This window comes from Leucopleurus acutus, assembly GCF_964270905.1.
Source record: "Leucopleurus acutus genome assembly, chromosome: 2".
Lineage (NCBI taxonomy): Eukaryota > Metazoa > Chordata > Mammalia > Artiodactyla > Delphinidae > Leucopleurus > Leucopleurus acutus.
The window spans coordinates 77,116,727-77,142,987 of record NC_139143.1 but is presented as its reverse complement, the minus strand read 5'-3'; the positions used below and the strand labels follow the sequence as shown (position 1 = coordinate 77,142,987).

The 26,261-nt window shown below is 38.7% G+C and overlaps 1 protein-coding gene across 1 annotated transcript in view; it reads right to left on the bottom strand.

Moving 5' to 3' along the window:
• Positions 1 to 26,238, bottom strand: part of COPA (COPI coat complex subunit alpha) — a 50,089-nt gene extending 23,851 nt beyond the window's left edge. The window contains exons 1-10 of the mRNA XM_082833495.1: positions 26,105 to 26,238; positions 23,239 to 23,352; positions 22,977 to 23,050; positions 19,165 to 19,245; positions 17,290 to 17,366; positions 16,452 to 16,561; positions 11,153 to 11,262; positions 9,701 to 9,800; positions 8,965 to 9,100; positions 8,210 to 8,292 (exon numbers count right to left, since the gene is read on the bottom strand). Coding sequence (XP_082689621.1) covers positions 8,210 to 8,292; positions 8,965 to 9,100; positions 9,701 to 9,800; positions 11,153 to 11,262; positions 16,452 to 16,561; positions 17,290 to 17,366; positions 19,165 to 19,245; positions 22,977 to 23,050; positions 23,239 to 23,352; positions 26,105 to 26,144 — 925 coding nt within the window. The 5' untranslated portion in view covers positions 26,145 to 26,238. The remainder of the gene's footprint in view (positions 1 to 8,209; positions 8,293 to 8,964; positions 9,101 to 9,700; positions 9,801 to 11,152; positions 11,263 to 16,451; positions 16,562 to 17,289; positions 17,367 to 19,164; positions 19,246 to 22,976; positions 23,051 to 23,238; positions 23,353 to 26,104) is intronic.
• Positions 26,239 to 26,261: the final 23 nt, after the last annotated feature.

Here is a 26,261-nt window from a genome sequence, read left to right as displayed (position 1 = left end):
ATTATTTTTTCGAACCTTCTTCTCGTCATAATCTTTGGCAAGATAGGTGTTTCAAGTAAGGGATCAGTCGGCCAATATTCTTTCCAGTATGACTTTCTTATTTGTCCCATCAAAATTATTAATCCATGGAAGCAACCTAAACGCCCATTGACAGACGAGTGGATAAAGAAGATGTGGTACATATACACAATGGAATATTACTCAGCCATAAAAAGGAATGAAATTGGGTCATTTGTAGAGACGTGGATGGACCTAGAGACTGTCATACAGAGTGAAATAGGTCAGAAGGAGAAAAATATCATACATGAATGCATATATGTGGAATCTAGAAAAATAGTACAGATGAACCGGTTTGCAAGGCAGAAATAGAGACACAGATGTAGAGAACAAACGTATGGACACCAATGGGGGAAAGTGGTTGGATGGAGCGGTGGTGGGATGAATTGGGAGATTGGGATTGACATATATACACTAATATGTATAAAATATATAACTAATAAGAACCTGCTGTATAAAAAAATAAAATAAAATAAAATTCAAAAAATAAATAAAGGAAGCTTCATACCTCTTAAAAAATTATTAATCCAAGAAACTTCTTCATGTCACTATTGGTTACATCAGTCCATTTTAAAGCCTTATCATACTTTTTATATGCTTTTTCATTCTGTTGGTGATACCAGTTTGTTTGAGAAGCAACCAACTCAAAAAAGTTATTACCAAAAATTAATTCTGTTATTTCACTAACACTTTGCAAATTATTACATTCAATAGTTACACCTGACACACCTGTAAAGTCTTCTAATTTTTATGAAATGTTGTCTGCAATCCACTCTTCTGCAGAAGCAAGGGAGCATTCTCCAGCACCATGAGTTTCATTTTCACTTTCCATATCAGAATCAATCACTAGGTTTTTTTGTCTTTTTGTTGGTCTAACATTCACATTGTCTGAATCAGAACTATATTCTGAAGAACCATCATCTTCTGAGACACTAGTATATATGTCACTTGGACAATCAGAGAAAGTATCTGCGTAAAATTCACCGAAAAATTCTTCTTCACTCAAAATCTTTCGATGCATCATTTTTGAAAATTTTATGGTAACAAACTTGTGTTTATAATATACACAAGGTTGGAACAAAAACCTAATGGAGCAAAATGCAAATGGTAACGACAATTGTAAGTTGTATAATGAACGCTTGATCAATTTTAAGCTCTAACAACTTTGCATGGTGATGTTAATTGTATCACTCTCTAAAAACGTATTGATACGTCTCCAGTCAATAACATTCAGGTAACAAAAGATGTATTAATACATCTCTGGTCAACAATGTGTTAAAGGCAGCAAGAGAAAAACAACTAATCACATACAAGGAAAACCCCATAAGACTCTCAGCTGATTTTTCAGCAGAAACTTTACAGGTCAGAAAGGAATGGCAGGATACATTTAAAATGCTGAGAGGAAAAGACTTACCACTTAGCATCTATCCAGCAAGGTTATCATTCAGAATTGAAGGAGAAAGAGTCTCTCCAACAAGCATAAACTAAAAGAGTTCACTACTAAACCAGCCTTACATGAAATGTCAAGGTCTCCTTTAAGCAGAAAAGAAAAGGCAACAACTAGAAATAAGAAAATATATGAGGGACTTCCCTGGTAGTGCAGTGGTTGAGAATCCGCCTGCCAATGCAGGGGACACAGGTTCAAGCCCTGGTCCAGGAAGATCCCACATGCTGCAGAGCAACTAAGCCCGTGCGCCACAACTACTGAGCCCACGCTCTAGAGCCAGCGAACCACAATCACTGAGCCCATGTGCCACAACTACTGAAGCCCGCACACCTAGAGCCCATGCTTCACAACGAGAAGCCACCGAAATAAGCAGCCCATGTACCGCAACAAAGAGTAGCCCCCACTCACCGCAACTAGAGAAAGCCCATGTGCAGCAATGAAGACTCAACACAGCAAAAAATAAATTTAAAAAAAATTTTAAAAGATAAAAAAAAAAGAAAATACATCAAAGGAAAAATCTCACTGATAAAAGCAAATACATAGTAAAGGCAGTGGATCAGCCACTTAAAAAGCTAGTATGAAAGTTAAAAGACCAGAGAACAGTTGACCCTTAAACAACATGGATCTTAACTGCACTGGTCCACTTACAGTTCTCTTTCACTAAATATGTACAATAATACTACACAGTCCACTGCTGGTTGAATCTGCAGATATGGAACCACAGGTACAGAGAGTCAACTGTAAACTTATATGCACATTTTAGACTGCACAGAGGGTCAGTGTCCCTAACTTCCATGTTGTTAAAGGGTCAAGTGCAGTATAATCAACTATAATTACAAAAAATAGTTAAGGTATACACAAAATAAAGAGATATAAACTATGAAATAAAATACATAAAATGGGGTACATGTAAAAATGTAGTGCTTTTACAATGCCTTTGAACTTAAGTGACTATCAGCTTAAAATAGACAAATATATATATACAGTTCAATATTTATGAAATTCATGGGAACCACAAACAAAAACTTACAATGGATAGACAACAAATAAAGAGAAACAAATCCAAATGTAACACTAAAGGAATCCATCAAACCACAAAGGAAGAAACCAAGAGAACAAGACAGGAACAGAGAAGAACTACAAAAACAACCAGAAAAAAATTAACAAAATGTCAAAAAGCACATACCTATCAAAAATTACTTTAAAGGTAAATGGACTAAATGCACCAACCAAAAGACTTACAGTGGCTGAATGGATAAAAAAAATAAGACCTATTTATATGCTGCCTACAAGAGACTCAAGTCAGATCTAAAGATACACATAGACTGAAAGTGAAGGGATGGAAAAAGATATTTCATGCAAATGTGAAAGAAAAGAAAGCTAGGACATTACTCATATCAGACAAAATAAACTTTAAAACAAAGATCATATCAAAAGGCAAAGAAGGGCATTACATAATGATAAAGGGGTCAATCCAACAAGAGAATATAACATTTGCAAACATTTATACACCCAACATAGGAGTACCTAAATATATAAAGCAAATATTAATAGAAATAAAGGGAAAAATTGACCATAACACAATAATACTAGGGGACATTACACCCTACTTACATCAATGGACAGATCATATCAACAAGGAAACACTGGCCTTAAACGACACATTAGACCAGATAGAATTAATAGAGAGAGAACAGTCCATCCGAAAGCAGCAAAATACATTATTTTCAAGTGCATATTGAACATACTCCAGGACAGATCTCATGCTAGGCCACAAAACATGGCTCAATAAATTTAAGACTGAAATAATTTCAAGTGCTTTTTTCATCAAAACAGTATGAAACTAGAAATCAACTACAAGAAAACTAGAAAAAACACAGACATGTGGAGACTAAACAACATGCTACTAAACAACAAATGAGTCAACAAAGAAATCAAAGAGGAAATCAAAAATACCTGAAGACAAATGAAAATGGAAACACAAGTGTTCAACATCTATGGGACATAGCAAAAGCAGTTCTAAGAGGAAGTTCATAGTGATACAGCCCTACCCCAAGAAACAAGAAAAATCTCAAGCAATCTAAAAGTAGATTTAAAAAACAACCAGGGCTTCCCTGGTGGCGCAGTGGTTGAGAGTCCGCCTGCCGATGCAGGGGACACGGGTTCGTAACCCGGTCCGGGAAGATCCCACATGCCGTGGAGCAGCTGGGCCCGTGAGCCATGGCCGCTGAGCCTGTGCGTCCGGAGCCTGTGCTCCACAACGGGAGAGGCCACAACAGTGAGAGGCCCGTGTACTGCATTAAAAAAAAAAAAAAAATGAAGAACAAGCAAAGCTCAGTGAGTATAAGGAAGAAATGATAAAGATTAGAGCAGAAATAAATGAAATAGAGACTAAAAAAACAATAGAAAATACAATGAAACTAAGAGTTGGTTCTTTGAAAGATAAAATCTACAAACTTTTAGCCAGACTCATTAAAAAAAAAAAAGAGAGCTCTAATAAAATCAGAAATGAAAGAGGAGAAATTACAACTGACAGCACAGATATACAAAGGACTGATTGTAAGAGAATACTACAAACAATGATATGCCAACAAATTAGACAACCTAAATGGATAAATTCCTAGAAACATACAATCTTCCAAGACTGAGTCATGTAGAAACAGAAAACCTGAATAGATCAATTACTAACAAAACTGAATCAGTAATCAACAAACTCCCAAAGAACAAAAGTCCAGGTCCAGATGGCTTCAAAGGTAAATTCTATCAACATTTAAAGAAGAGTTAATATCTATCCTTCTTGAATTATTCCAAAAATTGAAGAGGAAAAAACACTTCCAAACTCATTTAATGAGGACAGCACTACCTTGATACCAAAACCAGGCAAAGATCGTAAGAAACCAAAAATTATAGGCCAATATCCCTGATAAGCATAGATGCAAAAATCCTTAACAAAATACTAGCAAACCAAATACAATGATACATTAAAAGGATAATACACCATGGTCAAGCACAATTCATTCCAGGGATGCAAGGATGGTTTAACATCCATAAATCAATGTGATACACCACATTAACAAAATGAAGGGTAAAAATCATATGATCATGTCGATAGATGTAGAAAAAGCATTTGACAAAATTTAACATCCATTTATGATAAAAACTCTCAGCGAAGTGGGTATAGAGGGAAAATACCTCAACATAATAAAGGCCCTGCGTGACAAACACACAGCTAACATCATACTCAATGGTGAAAAGCTGAAAGCTTTTCCACTAGGATCAGGAAAAAGAAAATGATACCCACTCTCGTCACTTCTATTCAACATAGTATTGGAAGTCCTAGCCACAGTAATTAGGCAAGAAAATGAAAAGGCATCTAAATTGCAAAGGAAGAAATAAAACTGTCACTATTTGCAGATGACAATACTATATATAGAAAGCCCAAAAGATTCCACAAAAAAACTAATAGAACTAATAAATTAATTCAGTAAAATTGGAGGAAACAAAATTAATATACAGAAATCTGTTGGACTATCAGAAAGAGAAATGAAGAAAAAAATCCCATTTACAATTGCATCAAAAAAGAATAAAATACCTAGGAATAAATTTAACCAAGGAGGTAAAAGACCTGTATTCTGAAAACTATAAGACACTGATGAAAGAAATTGAAGATGACACAAATAAATGGAAAGATATACCATGCTCATGGATTGGAAGAATCAATATTGTTAAAATGTCCATATTACCCAAAGCAACCTACAGATTCAGTGCAATCCCTATCAAAATACCAATGGTATTTTTCATAGAACGAGACAAATACTCCTAAGATTTGTATGGAACCACAAAAGTTGCCAAATCACCATGGCATTCTTTAGAAAGAAGAACAAAACTGGAGGTATCATGCTCCCAGACTGGAAACTATATTAGACATCTATAGTAATCAAAACAGTATGATACTGGCACAAAAACAGACACATAGATCAATGGAACAGAATAGAGAGCCCAGAAATAAATTCATGCTCACATGGTCAATTAATCTATGACAAAAGAGGCAAAAATATACAATAGGGAAAAGGCAGTGTCTTCAATAAATGGTGCTGGGAAAACTGGATAGCTACATAAAAAAGAATCAAACTGAACCACTTTCTTAAACCATGTACAAAAATAAATGCAAAATGCTTTAAAGACTTAAATGTAAGACCTAAAACCATAAAACTCCTAGAAGAAAGCGTAGGCAGTAACCTCTTTGACATCAGTCTTAGCAATATTTTTTTGGATATGTCTCCTCAGGCAAGGGAAACGAAAATAAACACATGGGACTACATCAAACTAAAAAGCTTTTGTACAGCAAAGGAAACCACCAACAAAACAAAAAGGCAACCTACTGAATGAGAGAAGATATTTGCAAACAATATATCTGATAAGGGGTTGATATCCAACATGTGAAGAACTCATACAACTGGGAATTCTCTGGCAGTCCAGTGGTTAAGACTCCACACTTCCACTGCAGGGGGCCCAGGTTCGATCCCTGGTCAGAGAACTAAGATCCCACATGCCGTGTGGCGTGGCCAAAAAAAAAAACTCATACAACTCAATATCAAAAATCAAATAAGCCAATTTAAAAATAAGCAGAATACCTGAATAGATATTTTTCCAAAGAAGACATATAGATAGCCAACAGGCACATGAAAAGGTTCTCATCACTAATCATCAGAGTAATGCAAATCAAAACCATGAGATACCACCTCACATCTAACAGAATGGCTATTATCAAAAAGACAAGAAACAGGGCTTCCCTGGTGGCGCAGTGGTTGAGAGTCCGCCTGCCGATGCAGGGGACACGGGTTCGTGCCCTGGTCCGGGAAGATCCCACATGCCGCGGAGCGGCTGGACCCCTGAGTCATGGCTGCTGAGCCTGCGCTCTGCAACGGGAGAGGCCACAACAGTGAGAGGCCCACGTACCACAAAAAAAAAGACAAGAAACAAGTGTTGACATGGCTTTGGAGAAAAGGGAACCCTTGTGCACCGTTAGTGGGAATTTAAATTGTTGTAGCCACTATGGAAAACAATATGGAGGTTCTTCAAAAAAATTAAAAATAGAACTACCATATATGATCCAGCAATTCCACTCCTGGGTATTTATCAAAAGAAAACAAAACACTAATTCAAAAAGATATATGTACCCCAATGTTCTTTGAAGCACTACTTACAACAGCCAAGATATGGAAGTAACCTAAGTGTCCATCAATAGATGAATGGATAGAGAAAATGTGGTATACATATAAAATGAAATATTACTCAGCCATAAAAAAGAATGAAATCTTGCATTTGCAACAGCATGGATGGACATGGAGGGTATTACGCTAAGCAAAATAAGTCAGAGAAAAATAATTACTGTATGATTTCACTTATATGTGGAATTTGAAAAACAAATGTACAGGGCTTCCCTGGTGGCGCAGTGGTTGAGAGTCCGCCTGCCGATGCAGGGGACACGGGTTCATGCCCCGGTCCGGGAAGATCCCACATGCCGCAGAGCGGCTGGGCCCATGAGCCATGGCCGCTGAGCCTGCGCGTCCGGAGCCTGTGCCCCGCAACGGGAGAGGCCACAACAGTGAGAGGCCCGCGTACCGCAAAAAAACACAAAAACAAATGTACAAACAAAACAAAATAGAAACAGACTTTTTTTTTTTTTTGGTGGTACGCAGGCCTCTCACCGTTGTGGCCTGGTCTTATTGTAGTGATCATTTCATTATGTATAAAAATATCAAATCAGGCTTTCCTGGTGGCACAGTGTTAAGAATCTGCCTGCCAATGTAGGGGACACGGGTTCGAGCCCTGGTCCGGGAAGATCCCACATATCGTGGAGCAACTAAGCCCGTGAGCCCCAACTACTGAGCCCGTACTCTAGAGTCCGTCAGCCACAACTATTGAAGTCCATGCGCCTACAGCCCGTGCTCCGCGACAAGAGATGCCACTGCAATGAGAAGCCCACGCACCACGATGAAGAGCAGCCCCCACTTGTTGCAACTAGAGAAAGCCTGTGTGCAGCAACGAAGACCCAACACAGCCAAAGACAAAAAAATAAAATTAAAATTAAGAAAAAAAAATCAAATCACTATGTTGTGAAACTAATAAAATATTTTAAGTTAATTATAACTCAAAATAAGTTCTATAAAGTAAGAGACATTGTTTTATGCACTGCTAGAATACCAGCACCCAGACTAGGGCTGATACTCAGTATGTATTTGCTAAACGAATGAATAAAACTCAGCTTCTAGCTCCTCAGTCTAGGAACCTCAAGTGTCCAGTATTAGCCTCTAAGTCTCCTAGGAACTAATCAAAGAGAATGGGCTTTAGGGGAATTCCCTGGAGGTCCAGTGGTTAGGACTCAGTGCTCTCACCGCCAAGGGCCCAGGTTCAATCCCTGGCTGGGGAACTAAGATCCCACAAGCCGTTCGGCATGGCCAAAAGAAAAAAAAAAAGGGAGAGAATGGGCTTTATTATTAAATGAATTTTGGTGGATAAAGAACACTATACCAAGAAGGTAAGGGAGTTAAAAAGGAGAAAACCTTCAACTAGGTGGCTCTGAGACTTCTATTTTTCCTTGTCATCCTACTATGTAGTTGCTGGAGACAAAGCTAATGGAGAATCACTCTCAAGTCTTATAAACTTTGAACCAAAGGAAAAAAGAGAAGAAATGGCCTTTACCTGCTGCAAAGAGGTTAAGGTTAGGGTGGGCAGCTAGGACCCAGAAACGATCATGGTCCCTGCGGAAGGTCTGAACCCCAGTCCTAGGAAAGTAAAAGGTACACAAAGAAAAATATTAATTTCCAAGGAAACTTCAGCCTATCACATACAAGAGTATTAAGTGGTAGGCCGGCACACTGATTAAAAAGCTAAATCAAGGACAGTGAACTGCATATTCTAAATAAAGACAGTCATGATAAATTTTACCAAGGAACAGAAAGAGGACTTCAGGGACTTCCCTGGTGGTCCAGTGGTTAAGATTCCAAACTTCCAGTGCAGGGGATTTGGGTTTGATTCCTGGTCTGGGAATTAAGATCCCACATGCCACGTGCAGCATGACCAAAGAAAAAAAAACAAAACAAAACAAAAGAGGACTTCAAACTGACTCTACTATTTTGATATTACAACTCGTCCCACTCATCATAATTTCCTACTGTACTGTTTTCATTTAATATTTCTTATTTCTGTAGCTACAGAAGAACCTGCTTAAATTTAGAGGAGAAAAAGAACATACACAGAAATTTCTATTTCATGGAAGATTTGTAAATGTTGGCTAACACTAGGTCCCTGCACGTTTTCATAATATATTATTTGATTTTTCTACATGCTGAGGATGATGAGAAACAAAAAGTATTCTAATCTAATTTTTAAAAAGAGAGAGTAAGAGAAAGGAGCTTTCCCCTGGGTTTGGTCACACACCATTGTCACCCCCTTACCGCTTAGACATGTCCCAGACTCTGATACTCTTGTCTTCAGAATTGCTGAGGATCAACTCTTGGCGAGGGTGGAAGACAGCACAAGATACATTGTTGTAATGGCCCCGGCAGGTATCAACTTCCCATGCCTTTGATTCTGAAGGACAAAGAAGAATTAGGTCACTACAACTCCCTACTACTTTAAGTTTGGGATTTCAAATTATGACATCCTCTAACCAAATGCTAGGTATTACTACAAAATGTTAAGTTACCAACTCCTTTCTAATAGGGCAATTTTCTTCATTTAAGACTCTGAATCTTTACATATTTCTTTGTTATTTCATTCTCACCCTCTTATCAATTACAACACCTCTTCTCTGTCATTCTTTATCTCCTTACCCTGCTCTGTCACTAGCTGCCACTATAGAATAAATGGACTCTTCATGGGGCAGGAATGTTATCTGGTTCAGTCATCACTGTTATCTTCAGAACCCTGAACAATGGTTAGTACAAAGTAGGTACTCAATAAATATTTGTTGAATAAATGAATTCTTATTTTTAATTATGTTCACACTCCTCAAAATCAGGATGCCATCAAAGGAAAAAAAGGGAATAAGGCAATTGTCATGCTCCCAGGATTAGCTTAACAACCTAAGGTAGGAAAATGCGTCACTAAGTCTGGAAAACCTGGCTACTTCACCTTGCTGGCCAGCAGCCAATATTTTAGGTATGGTGATACTGTCACTGGTTCACTCACCATTCATGCGCCAGATCTTCACTTGACGGTCATCTGCCCCAGATACAATGAGGGGCATAGTGGGGTGGAAGGCAGCCCAGTTAACTCCACGATCATGACCCTGTACAAAAAAAGGTGGTTCTTCTAAACTAAAAAAGTCATTCTTCTTTATATCTGTTACTCAAAGCAAACCAATGGACCATGCTAGTGGTTATAAACGATCTCTCTGATTTTTACTCTTCACGTGAAAAGACTCAAGGGACTGCTGCTCTAAGATCTGACCATGAGAATTACTATATGAATCTATCTAATATTATTCCCAAATTCTCATGGGAATTCCCAAATCCTTCTACTCCCAAATTCAGCTTCATTTGCATTTGGGATATACTACCTTGTTTTGTTACTTGTCTACTTATATTTTATTTCTCCAACTAGTTATTAGCATCTCAAGAATAAAGGCCAATTTTATAACTTAATGAAGAAATTCTCAAAGTGTGCTCAAGAAACTCTTAGATGAGCTCCAAGAACCTTTCAGGAAATCTGCAGGGTCAAAAACGATTTTCGTAATAACACCAAAACGTTATTTGCCCCTTTCACTCTTATTCTCTCATGACTGTAGAGTTTTCCAGAGGTTACATGACATGTGATGATGTCACTGCTTTGGTGGCTAAAAGACTTTATCCTTATATAGTCCATGTTTTAAGAGTTCTTGGTTTTAATTTCAAATATGATAAAAATTGAGATATGCACATAAACAAAAACTCTCCGGGGTCCTAAATAACTTTTAAGTGTATAAAAAGGTCCTCAGACCAAAAAGTTTAAGAACTGCTGATTTTAAGATATCTTTTACCCTATTTGTAAGTTTATACTCTGTATCATAACAGAATCAGAGATAAGGTAGTTTCGAATTAGCAGTATTTTTGAGAGGTACCATTCTGTGGTGAAAAGCAGCTTGGTTTGGAGTCAGATAGATCCAAGTTCAAAGCCTAGTTCTTCAACTTAGTAGACTTGTGTAGACTTTGGTAAACCACTTAATTTCCATAAATCTCAGTTTTTTCATCTGCAAAATGAGGTTAATAATATCTCTACCAGTAGATAGCTGTAAGGATTATTTTTTAAAAATCTAGTTTGTTTCCCTTATGCTTTTCTATTTTCCCACCATGCATGCAAGTTATTTACACATGGTTGGTTCTCAATAACTTTGATGAACTATCCTCCCCTTCCCCTTCAAGAGGCTTGACAATGGGCTCTGCTTTGGGATGGTGATGGAGCTTATGCCAGCTTTCATGTTTATAAGGTAACATGACTCTCCCTCAGGTAGCACATAAGCTTCATTTCTCTGTTGGCTCAACCACTATTCTATTTTCAGTGCCTCAAACAGTGCCTGGCACTCAGTAAACCCTGCATAAGTCTTTGTTGAAGGAATGAATAAATGAACGGCATATTGTCACTGTTTCCCTGAGAGATAAGTACCTCCAGTACATGCTTCACCACTGCATCCGTAGTTCCAAACAGATCAACCCCAGTTATCCCTCTCACATCCGACTCCACTGCACCAGGAGACAAGTTTTTTTTCCTTAGACCTTTGAAGGGGTAAGGAGTGGGATGAAAAATGTAAACATAATGTTACCAAAAAGAGCACAGTGACAGAAATGCAGAAAGGTACAGTGATAGACTAACATGAAGGAAAAAGAAGGGAAAAAGAAATTTAGAGAGACTAAAGAAAGATGCAAGAGCTTCTATCTATCTCTTTCTAAAACTGTTCGAGGGACTTCCCTGGAGGTCCAGTGGTTAAGACTCCACGTTCCCACTGCAGGGGGCACGGGTTCAATCCCTGATTGGGGAACTAAGATCCTACGTGCCGTGCGGTGCAGCCAAAACAAACAAAAAAAACCTGTTCAAAATAGTGAAGTACATTCACTATCTTCTCTTCTCCTCCCTTAACAGACCCATTACTAGGACTTCTTCCCAGAGGAGGACAATCCAAACTTCTGACATAGCCAATTTCTTCAACAAACCTCATCTCAAGAGCTGTCTACTTGAGAGAACACCCATTTCCATTCTTCAATATTCTTGAAATTTGGTCTCAAATGGTAAACATTCAATTTCTACTTTCAACTTCACGAAATCTATAGCAACTTTTCTTCTATCATCTCAAAAAATTTTAAAAGAAAAGTCATTTGGGGAGGACGCAGCTCAGTGTTTCTCAAACTAGAAGCTTCTAGGCAACTCATGGGGACGTTCCAAAGGAGTTAAGGAAACTAAAACTATCAAATATAAAACAGCTTATTTGGTGGATGATATTGTAAAACTACAAATTATGCAAAAAGTGTACTCATATCTTCTTCTTGACTCTTGAGTGTGGGACAAAAATTATTAAAACTGTCATATCCCTTTAAACACTTGCTCAAAAGACTGGTTATAGATCTGAATATATGTATCTTGCTATTAAAACTTTTGGAGACTAAAGGGAGAAATCAGCCCATAATTCAAAAACAACAGAAAAGGACTTCCCTGGTGGCGTAGTGGTTAAGAATCCGTCTGCCTATATGTATACATATAACAGATTCACTTTGTTATACAGTAGAAACTAACACAACATTGTAAAGTAATTATACTCCAATAAAGATGTTAAAAGAAAATTAAAAGTAAAAAAAAGAATCCGCCTGCCAATGCAGGGGACACAGGTTTGATCCCTGGTCCAGGAGGATCCCACATGCTACGGAGCAACTAAGCCCATGTGCCACAACTACTGAGCCCGTGTGCCACAACCACTGAAGCCCGTGCGCCTAGAGCCCGTGCCCTGCAATGAGAAGCCACTGCAATGAGAAGCCCGTGCACCGCAACGAAGAGTAGCCCCCACTTGCTGCAACTAGAGAAAGCCCACACACAGCAACAAAGACCCAACGCAGCCAAAAATAAATAGATAGATAGAAGGATAGGAAGAAACCAGACGAAACAAAACAAAAAAGACACCAAGATAAGGAGAGTCTTATTTGTATAGGGCCCACATTTATGGCTCAACCACAACCTGTCTTTAAAATTTGATATTTTGTGCTATAGTCAGAACCAAAATTACAGTAACACTACTACCTTACAGGTGAAAAGCACTTTGTGTTTTCAAAGCTGATCTGGGTAACGACGCTTCGAGGTAGGCAAGCAGGGATAATTATACCAGCTTACAGAGAGAAAATAGGATTGGGACTAAAATCCTATCTTTTGGAGTATTTGGGGGTGGGGGGAGAGGAAGATGAAACTACCTGGCACTTATAAAGTAAAAAGAACAAATATCTGTAATAGGGGGGAAATAAAAGCTATCACTTAAAATAAAACCTACATAGTTTTAAGCCTAAATTTTGGCACCTGTAAGAAAATACAAAAACTTAAGTTCAATGATTGTATTTATCTCCATTGTTTTAAAATTACAATGTATCTCTTCTAGTACAATGGCACCTAAACATCAGCATTAGAGAAGCAAGTGCCTAAAAGGACATGACAGTTTTAATTATCTTGTACTCTGTCCATGATAAGCATTTAGCCAACAGGTAGAAAGAAATAAAACCAATGCTTTAAAAAAAATTCATTCTCCTAAGGTTTCAAAAATACATCATCATAGGGATGTCTCCTTTCACTTATTTCAGTTATCCCTTTAATGGGATCTGTCAACTTTTTAATGAGTCTGGTGCAGGAAACAGATTCAAAGGAAGATACAAAGACAGACAGCTGCGAGGAACTTCACCTCCAATAAGCTTCAACAAACACATTAAAAGGAAAGCTGTATGACAGAATGGAAGCCTTTGTTGCACTTGCTTGTAATGATCCAGGAAAAGGGGAAGAGCAAAAACAGAGAGATGAATAGTGACAGGCAGTGAAAAGATACTTAGAGAAGAAATAATTGAGCCTTCGACAAGCTACTCACTAGGACTGAACGACAGATGGAAAATTTCTACAGCAGCTACTCAGATCCAGAGGGAGGGGAGGACACACTCAGAATGGACCAGTTTGACGCACACTTCCCAGTGGGAACCAGGGGAAGTAGTAAAAAGAGAGGGATGAGGACAGGATTTGGCAGCAAATTAATACTTTTTTAGTAGTCATTTCAAAGATTAAGGCTGAATTATATGGGCTTGACATGCAAAAGTATAAGCACATTAAAATAATTTCACTGTCAGTTTACCTGGAAGCTCAAGCTAAAAAAGTAACCTATCTTTTAAATCTAGGTTGTAAATATATTCCCTTTTAAGCAAATATTTTTTGCCAGGCTAATACAAAAGATCAAGTTAAGCTAAGCCCTGTGGGCTAATCCTAATGGGAGGGGTATCAAGAAGACAGGTTTTCCTTTAAGACCTGTTTTCTTATTATTTACTTAGTTAAGAGAGTGTCCCCCTTCAAAGAGAGTCACTCAGAAAGATTAGAATTTTCACCAGTCCTCTAAATTTGAGGGTTTTTGTTCTCTGACTCAGAACTAACTTTTTCCCTCCTAGAAACACTGGAAATATTAACTCTGGTTCCTAACAGAGCTGACTGCTAATTTCTCTTCCTGTGTTCAGATTTATTTGAACCCAGGCAAAATAACTCTGCTAAAAAGAGTATGCTGACTTCCAGAAAAGGAAAGAATGCGTAAGTCTAACCAAAAGCTCCTTCCACTTGGTTAAATACCAAAGCATCTCCTTCCACTCTGGTTAAAGGGTTACTGGAAATCAAAAGAGTTGTGAATACAGAAAAACACTTAGAAATGGTAAAGAGAGAATTAACATTAGTAACATTAGCATAAAATTTCAGTATCACATATACTAGGTATAGCAATTGTAATGTTATTATATAGTAATCCATGCACTTCACACATTCAAGAGCAAGCATAAACCCAATGGGGTCAGACCCTCTCCCTCTCTTCTCTGATTTTAGGGCCTTTGATTCTGATGCAAATATGTTTTCCTACAAAAGTGAAGAAAAGGATTTCTTGCCTTGGGCATTTCATGATGACCAAAGAAAATCCATTCACCTAAGTGCCCCAAATTGCTTTAGCTAGGCCACAGGGAACCTGCTCTGTCAGAATCAGGTGGCATAAACAGTACTCTTAAGAGTGGAGCAGTATAAGGCCCCTCCAACCCGATGCACTATGAAAGAATTAAGCCCCAGTGGCCAAACCACCAGTCTATGCACGTAACAAATGAACTTCTCTATGATCTAGAATGGCATTACCTGTATACCATTCCTAGAAGAACTGAGAAAACAGTCACTCAAAGTGTTTGAGTAGCACATAATTCTCCCACAGATCCCCAGTTGGGAAAGGCTATTCTAAGTAATTGCCCGTGATCAGCTGGAACAGCATGACCTGGGATCCAACCCCATCAGGCTCCCATATCCTGAGACAGAGAGGGTGCTTTGAATGCGTGCACAGTGAAAAACCATGGAAAGCCATAGCTAGGTTACTGCGGGAGTGAAGAGTAAGCTCCCTGGTACTAGCAGTGAGGAGAGGACACAGGCTCACAGTGCCTGTACCTAACACCTTCTGCTGGCATGGCTGGTCACATCTGGGTGTACTTCAAAAAGCCTAGCCAGTCTGACGAAAAACTGCAATGGCAAAAGCCCTAGCAGAAGAGAGGACAACTGCCCTATCTCCAAGACAGTCTTGTTTATACCACTCCCTTCTAATTCTGAACCTTTGAAACTGCAAACACAGCATGATGCAGAGGTTCTACTTCCAACTGTCCTCATCTTCCCCTTGGCTTGTCTCTATACTACATGAATCTTAAACACCTGCTATTATAACATTTCAAATGCTACACCCAGGAATCCAAATTGTCTATCCTGCTTGTTAAAACAGCAAGTATCATACTGCCCCAGCCCATCATGCCACAAGGGAGTTGGGAAAAGTTATCAACTTTCTTTATTACCACAAAGAACCAGGCAAGGACCTATGAGGAGTCCTTCCTTTTACAGAATGAAAACAGTGTTCTGTGGTCTAGTCATGGACCTTTCAGAGAACCCAATCTCTAAGAATTTCTAAGGCAACAAACAACTAGAAACAATTCAGGAAGTGATAAGTAAATTTAACTGGGCAGAGAACCATAGCATTTAGAATTTCATTTCCCTATTCCATTTCTCAACAAAGCACTTCCATTTTTCCAGCATGTCAATCTCACAGGTACAGTCCTTCCTCTGCATTTAAATTCTCAGTTCTCCTCTATAAAGCACTAAAAATTTAAATCCTTATCCCAAAATCAAGACACTGTATACAAACTGTGAAAGGAGGGATTATGACAACTCTCCAAAATCTACAAGCTATTTTTCATCCTAGAAGTCTGCCAGTTAAAAGGTTTTCTGGATGTGAAAATCCCTCGTCCAACCCTCATGCTCCTTACACTAGAAGATATATAATAGAAGGATTTTCCTATTTCTAAATGAAGCCACAGGATCCAAGAGCCCTGCTTCCCTGCACTAATCTACTCCCAAAATTTATTTTTGTCAAAGATTTTTTTTATTTTAGTGGAAAGCTCGATTCTTAATCAAATACTCCCTAAAACTGAACTAAAAGGTGAAATTTTCTTCAACGTAAAATGGATTTTCTAGAGCAGCCACTTTTCTTAGAATACCTCTAACATGAAGAACCGTCAAAGCAGATTTAATACCCTCAAAATCAAAGACAGTATTACATGAGAACAGAATATTCTAAGTTTTCCTGTTCTAAGCCAACTACCCTCCCTATTTTAAGCAATTGCAGTTTTGCGCCAGACACCACTAGGTTGTCCCCTGAACTTGGGCAGCTCACCAGAAATATCCCAAACGCGCACAGTCTGGTCCAGGCTGGCTGATACAACCAGGTCTTCTGAGGGGTGGAACTGAGCACACATTACATAATGATTGTGCCCCGTTAACACACTGCAAGAGGAAAAAAGAAAGACAATACCAAATTAGAGGCAGGAATCTACAGATTCCTACATGCTAAATACCATGTTCCATATTGAGCAGATGCAGGTCCAATTATACTTTTTTGGAGGCAAAGGCAAGTCATCCTAACAATTCTGAACTAATAATAATAAGCAAGGTCAGCTGTTCCAAGAGTGGCTCTCTTCTTGCCTGTAATGTTTTAGTATCTACATATTACTAACTTCAGGAGAACTGAGACTGTACAGCTTTCCTCTCAGATTAAAGATGCATTAAAATACTAAAATAAATGAAATCTTAGTAATTCATACTGGAAGCTATGTTAGATTTTAGTGGGGTATCCCTCTTAAAGGCCATAACTTTAAATGGTCCTTACATACTTATGGAAAGCTCTACACCCAAATACAAAGCAGGACAGAAGTCTAGATCTTGACTCAGGTTTCACGGGAACAGAACTGAAAACCAGCCAAAAATTTTGTTCTAAAAGCCTAGCTATATGACCTCCTTTGCCTGGTAAGAAATGACCAGTAAATCCAGGTTCATATATTACTAATGAGATTGCTTCTGTATTTATCATTTTATACACAAGAGTGTCTTACAAATATAATCAGTAATTAATCAGCGGACATAGCCCATTAGTGAAGGGAGATGATTATTCTGAAGAGAAGCTGATTATGAAAATACTAGGAAATGAAAGTTTTTTGAGCTGTCTCCTGCTTTACCAGACACAGGTCCTAGATTGCCAGTTCCACACTCGGATGGTCTGATCATCTGAAGCACTCAGAATCCAAGGATATTCCTGAAAAATATTCCAGACAAAGGGTTTGAACATGAAACAAATGTGTTCTTCCAGGCTGCTGTAACCCATTTCTCTCTTTGGGAGGAAATATTCCGTTGCCTAACGTCTCAGCTAGTTTCTAAGCGATTTTGACTTATCAGGCTAGTTATCTATTCCTCCTTACCATTCTACCAGCTTTTCCCAGCTTCGGCACTTTCAGCTATAAGGTTTAAGAGCGGAAGCCAGACATAATAGGTTCTCAGAGGCAAATAGTATAAAACATATTTACATTTACTTTTACATATGTGCATATGTATATATGATTTATATTTATAAATAATCTTGTAAATTAAGATCTTGTGAAAGGATTTCTTCTCTTTAACCCTAAGATTATAATATTGTTTGTTTTTTAATAAATTTATTTATTTATTGTTATTTTAAAAAATTTTTGGCTGTGTTGGGTCTTCCTTGCGGTGCACGGGCTTCTCATTATGGTGGCTTCTCTTGTTGCGGAGCATGGACTCCAGGCACGCAGGCTTCAGTAGTTGTGGCTCTCGGGCTCTAGAGCACAGGCTCAGTAGTTGTGGCACATGGGCTTTAGTTGCTCCACGGCATGTGGGATCTTCCCGGACCAGGGCTCAAACCCGTATCCCCTGTATTGGCAGGCAGATTCTTAACCACTGCACCACCAGGGAAGCCCCTGGAATACTGTTTTAAAGTCTGACTTCTCTCTGTCAGACCATCCAGTCTCAAAAAATTCCCAAGTCTCAGTAAACAAAGCAGAAAGTAACGTGTAAAAACAATTCAGCCCTTTTAGAGTCTTCAAGCTTTTTAAGAAAAGGAAGTATTTCTTAGTCACAGTTGTATCTCCAGTGTTCAGCAACGAACTTAATAAGCACAAGGTACACATATACTTATTAAACTGAAAAAATAAAAGGAAATAAGCTTTTCATAACTTTCCAGCTGAATGGCAACTTGTTCTAGGCAAGAGCCTTCAGCAAGCCCTGAATGGCAATGACGATTAGTTCCTTCTGAGTAAATTATCTTATTGAATGGCCCTCATTCTCAAATGTTTCAGCTATAATTTTAGCATTCATCGTCTCCTATTCTATCCTAAAATTTTTTTAATTTTAAAAAAGGAAATAAAGTATTATTAGCCAGGAATTTATTGCTTATTTCATTATATTCTTTCTTACTTAATTCAAGAGACTTAGTTTACTCAGAGTCAAGGAATAGTAGAATTCTAATAGCATATAATTATAGAGAAATCCAGTCAGGTTGGGACTAGATTAAAAGGTTGGGAGTCTCTAATCTGTAACTCAGTATCTGTCTACTGTGATACCTAACAGATCAAGAAAGGTAGTAAGCTTGGCTAAAGGAATAGCCTCTACCAGACCCTAAAATCCTAGGATAAAAGCAGAGGATTGTTAATGTTTCAAAACATTTGTTAGCTCATCGAAATGGCATCTTACCTTGACCTTCCTCTAGACACACTATTTAATAATACCCTACATGTGATTAGCCTGCAAACTTTTGTGTGCTAGCTCAGCAAACCTAAAATCAAATCTCTGCTTTTCCCTACAGAGAATCAATGCCTTCCTCATAAAGCCCACTGAATCCAATTAAATTAAATTCAAATATAACCCTGAGTGCTTCCTCTTGAAGAAGGAAACAAAGCAGAAAGGTCAACACCTCACAGATCCTAGAAAAACAAATAACATAATTCTGTTATAAAGCATGGATGCTTGAGGAGCAAGTAGAAGATTCCTACAGGGAAACTGAAGAATGCTCTAAAACAAGAGCCACAATGGCTACTTACATGATGAAAAAACGTAGTGCGGATGTAGTCTAAGTGCCCAAGCAATGTGAAGAGACAGCGCCGAAGCTTGTAATTCCAAACCTGCAAAGAGAAAAATTCAACTAAGGAATAGGACATAAGGTCTTGCACCTCTATAAGGCCCAGGTTTCTCAATAAACAAGTTTGGATTTATATTTTGTCATTTTTAAATAGGTAAGAATCTTGATAGGGAATCTTGTTTAAGGTTTGAGGGGAAAAGACCATGAATGAAAATATAAGTCAGCTAAACAAAATGTGGGGAGGGAAAAAGGGCAAGGCTAGGGAAACCTAAAGATAAAATTATGGAAAGGTTTTTCTTTTTTTCTGGTAAGAAACCATCTGTATTTGATAACGTAAGACAAGATGCTTATCTAAGGCTCAACTTGAAATTCTTCTTTCTACTGCATTATTGTGTTCTTCGCTTGAATACAGATCCCTTACTTAGTGCTTACCTATCACCTTAGCTCAGGATAAGACAAAGTAGGATGGATATGACTGCAAAGGAAACAATGATATAATATATAGCATCATCTTTTGTTAGACTCCTAACTTGATGGCAAATGATGCCCATACATTCATGGTCTGTACTCATCTATCACGCAAACATATTTTAACTCATCACTATGGAAAATACTGCATTGCTCAGTTAGGCTGAGCTAAGCAGAAAAACATCATATTCAGATAAGAAATTAAGCCAACTACCAAAGTATTAGGCATCAATGGACACAATTGAGGAAGACGCTGAAACCAGGACCATAAGTGTACAACAGCTCACACTTCCCATCCAGAAAAACTCCCAAAAATGTAAAAATAAGAGGTCAGATGCCTTTTTTTCCTTCTATAACATTTAACGCTTGTTTATAATCTATCTAGGCCAGCTTGTTACTATTCTTTCCTATTTTTACTTAAAAACTGTTAAATTTTCTTTCATAAATCACAAAAGGTAATCCCATTTCCTGTAACAAATGTGAATAACCCTTAAGTCTGATTGTCCAAAAAAGAATGTAAGCTCCCTAAAGGTGGGGTCCTTGTCCATCATGCTCAACACTATACCCCTAGCACCTAACATAGCAGCTAACACTTAGTACATGCTCAAAAGGTATGTGCAGCAGAAATGAGAAAAGGTAAATAACATGAAAAGTGAAAATATTCCAGTACCTTCACCTTCATCTGTTGAGTCATCTATAAATAAATATACATGTACACAGTGGAGTTTGAGTTTCACACAAAAATTAGATCATACCATAAATACTATTCTGTAACTAGCTTTTTTTTTTTTTTTTTTTTGCGGTATGTGGGCCTCTCACTGTTGTGGCCTCTCCCGTTGCGGAGCACAGGCTCCGGACGCGCAGGCTCGGCGGCCATGGCTCACGGGCCCAGCCGCTCCGCGGCATGTGGGATCTTCCCGGACCGGGGCACGAACCTGTGTCCCCTGCACAGCAGGCAGGCAGACTCTCAACCACTGCGCCACCAGGGAAGCACTGTAACTAGCTTTTTTTCCTCTTATAGAGTTCAGTATTTTAAACTTTTATATTTCTAGCTTCAAACTGTCTTGACTCCTTTATAGTCCTCTATCAAATTCCAGCACTGTGAATTCTGAAAGACCTATAGGGTTTTTAGACCGTGGCCATTTGTAATTCCTGTCTTTCTCTTTGTAAATCAGGATTATACTAATATTACATTTATCTGAGTATAGCAAACAATATTATGGTCCATAAACATAACTTTTCGAGACAATCCCACTTTCATTAGAGAAACATAAATTTAAACCACAGCATAATAGCAGTACACACCCAACAGCTAGCTAATTTCTTTATTTAATAACAGCTCTAAGATATAACTCAAATCCCATCTAATTCACCCATTTAAAGTATAGAATTCAGTGTTTTTTTTAATACATTCATAGTTGTTCAACCATCAACACAATAAATTTTAGAACATTTCATCACCCCCAAAAGAAAACTATACCCATTAGTAGTCCTCATTTTCTCCCAACCCCCCACCAAACTCCAGACAACCATTAATCAACTTTCTGTCTCTACTGATTTGCTCTACTGATCTGGGTATTTTGTATAAATGAAAGATAACTCCTTTTCAAAAATTTAATGATTTGGGGAAAAACAATTTTTTCTTCAATGTCACTCAGTCTTTCTCTTAAACAGATCATAAGGAACCCAAGTTAACCATTATTAATACTTAATGGTCATCACTCTACTAGAAATATTACAAGGAAGTGATACCCTTAGGAGCTTTTGAGGCCCATCAGGTGATTTGAGCTTTCACTAACTGCCCCCAGGATCAGTGCCTGAAACCTAGAAACCAGAAAGAACTGTCCTTCCTATAATTCTAATGCCTCTTTTCTCTACAGGCAGCTGTCACTTTTCACGCCTGTCACCTAAGTTCTTCTGTATAATTTATAACTCCCTGAGGTAGCTTATGAAGACTATTTTTTTCATGAAGTAAATTTTTCTGGTTCAGTTAGATACAACCATCTCCTCTCCCATTTATTTGTTTGTTTATTCATTTATTTATTTATGGCTGCGTTGGGTCTTCACTGCTGCGTGCAGGCTTCCTCTAGTTGTGGTGAGTGGGAGCTACTCTTCGTTGCGGTGCATGGGCTTCTCATTGCAGTGGCTTCCCTTGTTGTGGAGCACAGGCTCTAGGCACGTGGGCTCAGTAATTGTGGCTCGTGGGCTCTAGAGCGCAGGCTCAGTAGTTGTGGCACACGAGTTTAGCTGCTCCGCAGCATGTGGGATCTTCCCAGACCAGGGCTTGAACCTGTGTCCCCTGCATTGGCAGGCGGATTCTTAACCACTGCACCACCAGGGAAGTCCTATTTATTTATTTATTTATTTGGTTGTGCCATGTCTTAGTTGTGGCACGTGGGCTCCTTAGTTACAGCTCACGGGCTCCTTAGTTGCAGCTCACAGCCTCCTTAGTTGTGGCTAACCAGCTCCTTAGTTGTAGCACACGGGCTCCTTAGTTGTGGCATGCATGTGGGATCTACTTCCCTGACCAGAGATGGAACCCAGGCCCCCTGCATTGGGAACGTGGAGTTTTAACCACTGTGCCACCAGGGAAGTCCCCCATCTCCTCTCCATTTTTAATGTTACTGCCTAAGCTCATGCTCTGTTCATTTCCCACATGGACTTTTGTAAGAGTCTCCTAACTGGTATCTGCCTCCAGTCTTGCCCAATTCATCCAATCTTTTCTCTATGCTGCCACTCAAGTAACCTTTTCAAAAAAATGTGAATCTGATGTCACTCCTCTACTTAAACGCCTTTAATGACTCATTGTTTTTTGTATGATAACATCTAAACTTCTGAGCACTACAAAGAGATACTCCATAATCTGGCCCTTCTCATCTTCTGCTCCTTCTCTCACCTTTTGTCCAGATTTTATCCACACAAAACTAATTATAGTTTCTCAAATGTATCCAGCTATGTCATACCTTTTTGTCTTTGTACCGACATTGTCCTTCCTATTTCACTTTGGTTATCTCTCTATTGTATTACTCACTAAACTGTACATGCTATTATTTGGCTATATATTTAACTCCTCCATTAGAACAAAAGCTCTTCAGAGCAGAAACCATTTCTTATTTATTTTTGAATTCCAAAAATATAAAACAGTGCCTGCTACACAGTAATAAATGTCTGCTGGACAAGTGCTCTGGATAATGTCAAAAGCCTGAGCTCTGTATGAATGAGATGTCTGGGTTTTTAGTCCCTTCCATAATTCCCAAACTTCACATTGCCTGTCTTTTACTCCCAGTCATGACAGACCCTCTATACCTTAATCTTATAGTCATCTCCTCCAGAGACAAACAGTGGCTGCTGCTTATGGAAGTCAATGCCTCGTACTGGACCTGGGGAAGAAGGCAGGCAATACATGTTAAAGAGAGTTATGCTTCCTAGTCTCTAAGGTGATTCTTATTCACAATTTTCCAGTTCTATCCCTCCCATGCTCTATAATCCTAAAGAAAGTTGAAACTACTCCAGAATACAATAAATATTTATATCTCTTTTAGCTTTCTCCTAGAAACTGTTATCTTACCATCATGTTCATCAAACTTGTCAATGAGGGTACACATCCGATAGTCCCATAACTGAATGACCCCATTGTGTAAACTGGTCAGGATCCAGGGTCTTTTGGGGTGAAAACTGAGTCCTGGGGGAAAAAAAAACAGACAATGATCCAATGAGCTAAATAAGCCCCACAATGTCACCTCCTGTCAACTCTGATAAGAAAACAGGACAGCTAGGTTGACCCTAGGTTCATACATTCATTGATTGGATGCCACACATTGTGAATTTTATGGTATTAACATGCTGGCTTTTTGTTATATTTCTTTAGATACCGTTGGGCTTTGGTTTAGGATGCAGTTACTTGGAATTAGTTGGTCCTTTTGAGGCTTGCTTTTTAAGTTTTGTTAGGATGGGTCCATAGCAGCCTTTAGCTTAGGTCTAATTTGGCACCACTATTAAAACAATACCCATTTGAAATCTCTATATAATGCCCTGTAGTATCAGGAGGTCTATATTGGCCAGTATGTGAGCTCAATATGGCATTGTTCTGCCTTCTCCTCTCTAGTGGTTCTTTCCCAGGCTTTGGATCATTTCTTCACATGCATGTGCAGATTAGTACTCAAAGTCCTGACAGGATCCCCTGCAGAACTCTACGGTTCTCTGTGCAGCTCCCTCTTCTCTAGTATTTTGCCCAGCAACTTCTAGCTGTCTTGACTTCCCTGAACTCTAAACTCTGTCTCCTCAGTGAGACCACGGGGCTCTTCCCCCCTCCCTGTACTGCAGCCTGGAAACTCTCTCCAGGTAGTAAGCTAAAACAATCATAGGACTCATCTTGTTTATTTCCCTTCTCTCAAGAATCACTCTCGCACTGCCTGTTGTCCAATGTCTGAAAACCTTTGTTTCACACATTTTGTTCAGTTATGCAGGTATTTAAGGTGGGAAGATAAACCTGGTCTCTCTTACTCCATCATGACTGGAAATGGAAGTCCACAGAAGTAACAACTGCTAACAGTTTGGACTGTAGTCTTTCAGGTTTTTAATGCAATCCATATCATTTTATGAAAATGGAGATACCATTATAATGTTCTGCAAACTTCTTTCCTCACTTAACTATATACAATGAATCTCACTACATTTAAGTACATATAAATGTAGACTCATTCTTTTTAGTAACTGCAAAGTATAAATGCACCACATTTTAAAATTATTCTACTCACGGGCATTTAAGTTTTTTCTCCTAACTATTATCTACCAGAAAATAGGACCTAATGAAGATGCTTCCACACATAATCTAGCCTATTTGCATTATTACTGATTTAGGCTAAAGACTGAAAATGAGATTGTTCAGGAATAGGGTATGTGTATTTAACATTTTGGTAGATACTATCTGATTGCAAAAAGACTGTATCAACATACAGTCTCACCAAGTTTCTGAAGGTACCCATTTTGCACACATTGGTCAACATGGGATGTTATCACTTATTTGTTGTTTTGCTAAGTGCTAAGGCCACTTCTTTCATTATTAGTGAGATAAAGAGTATTTTCATTTATTTATTGAACATTTTAATTTCTTCTTCTAAACTTTCCATTAGGTTGTTCATTACCCCCCCCCCCCGTTATATACAGGAACACTCACTAATGGATATTTACTCTCAAATATTTTGATATCCTCCCCCCCATCCCGACTTTCCTTCCCTACTGCCCGATAAGAAATTAGAAGCAGAAGAGAAACTCGAGGATTATAAAGACCCATTTCAACCATCCAGGAATTCTTAATGGTACTCTTCTTCATAACCAAGATTCCCAAGAGACTTAGAATTTGCTCAGAATCTATTCTTACATTAATAATGGCATCCAGTTTCTGAGCTATTGAGTCTAAGCCAGTCACCTTTCATATAGTTTCTCATTTTAATTCTCTCTATAAAAGAATGTTAATTATTCACATATTACAGATGAGGAAATAGATTTAGAAATGTTAAGTTGCCCAAGGTCGTGCAGTTCGTTACCGAATGTTTCAGGATTCCAAAGCAAGCCCACCTGACTCCAAACAGCAAATTTCTAACCACTTTACTATGCTACATTTAAAAATTTTTTTATTTTATATTACTAAATATTCAAGATACAAATCTTTTCCCCAAGTCTCTGCCTTTCTTATTCTAACATTCTAAGAGACTACTATTGCAATTTCAGTTGTTTTTCCTCCACCTCCATCCACTGATGCACAAGTTTTAGAGTTGTCATATTCAGGAAATAAAAATAAAGATGCCCAGTTAAATTTGAATTTCAGATAAAAAGTGAACAATACTAAAAAGTTATTCACTTTTTATCTGAAATTCAAATCCAATTAGGCATCCTCTATTTTATCCGGCAACCTGTGCAAACTGAGACTTAACAATGTCCTGTTTCCAGGTAGGCAATAGAGCCCAATGGAGGCACTGGATGTTGATATGGTGCAGCCCAAGGCCTCCTTAAGAGAGGTAGCCAGTGCTCGTCTCTGAAAAACTTAGAGTTGGACACGAATAGCAGAGGTCGAGACTCGATCCCCAGGGCCACTCTCTACAACACAATCATCAAAAAACCAACAGGTCACAGGGCCTTGGGAGCAGAATAAAAGTCGCGGCACAGGCCCTAGGAGAGGAGGGGAGGAGAAGCGAAGCTAAGGAACCTCCTGCGGTTCGTTAACCACTACAGGAAAATCAAATCCCGAGGGCACGCCAAAGAAAACAGGACTGCAGGTGAACCGCCCGCCAGGCCTAACCTCCCTCGGTCCCATCTTCCTCTGGTTCGCACGGTGGGCCCAATTCAGCCCGTTAAGTCTACCTTCTCTCTCTTCCCCGGTGACAGCGCCCGCCCCTGACATCCAGCCTCCGTTCTCCCCTTTTAATCTCCATTACCTTTGACCCGCGCACTCTTGGTCTCGAATTTGGTTAGCATCCTTCAGATCTCCGGCTTCGACCTGTTAATCCGAGCCCTGACACTCCCTGCTGTCCTTTGGTTGCCTCCACGTCAGCGTCCCCCAGCCGCGACTCCCGGAAGTTCCCCAGACACGAA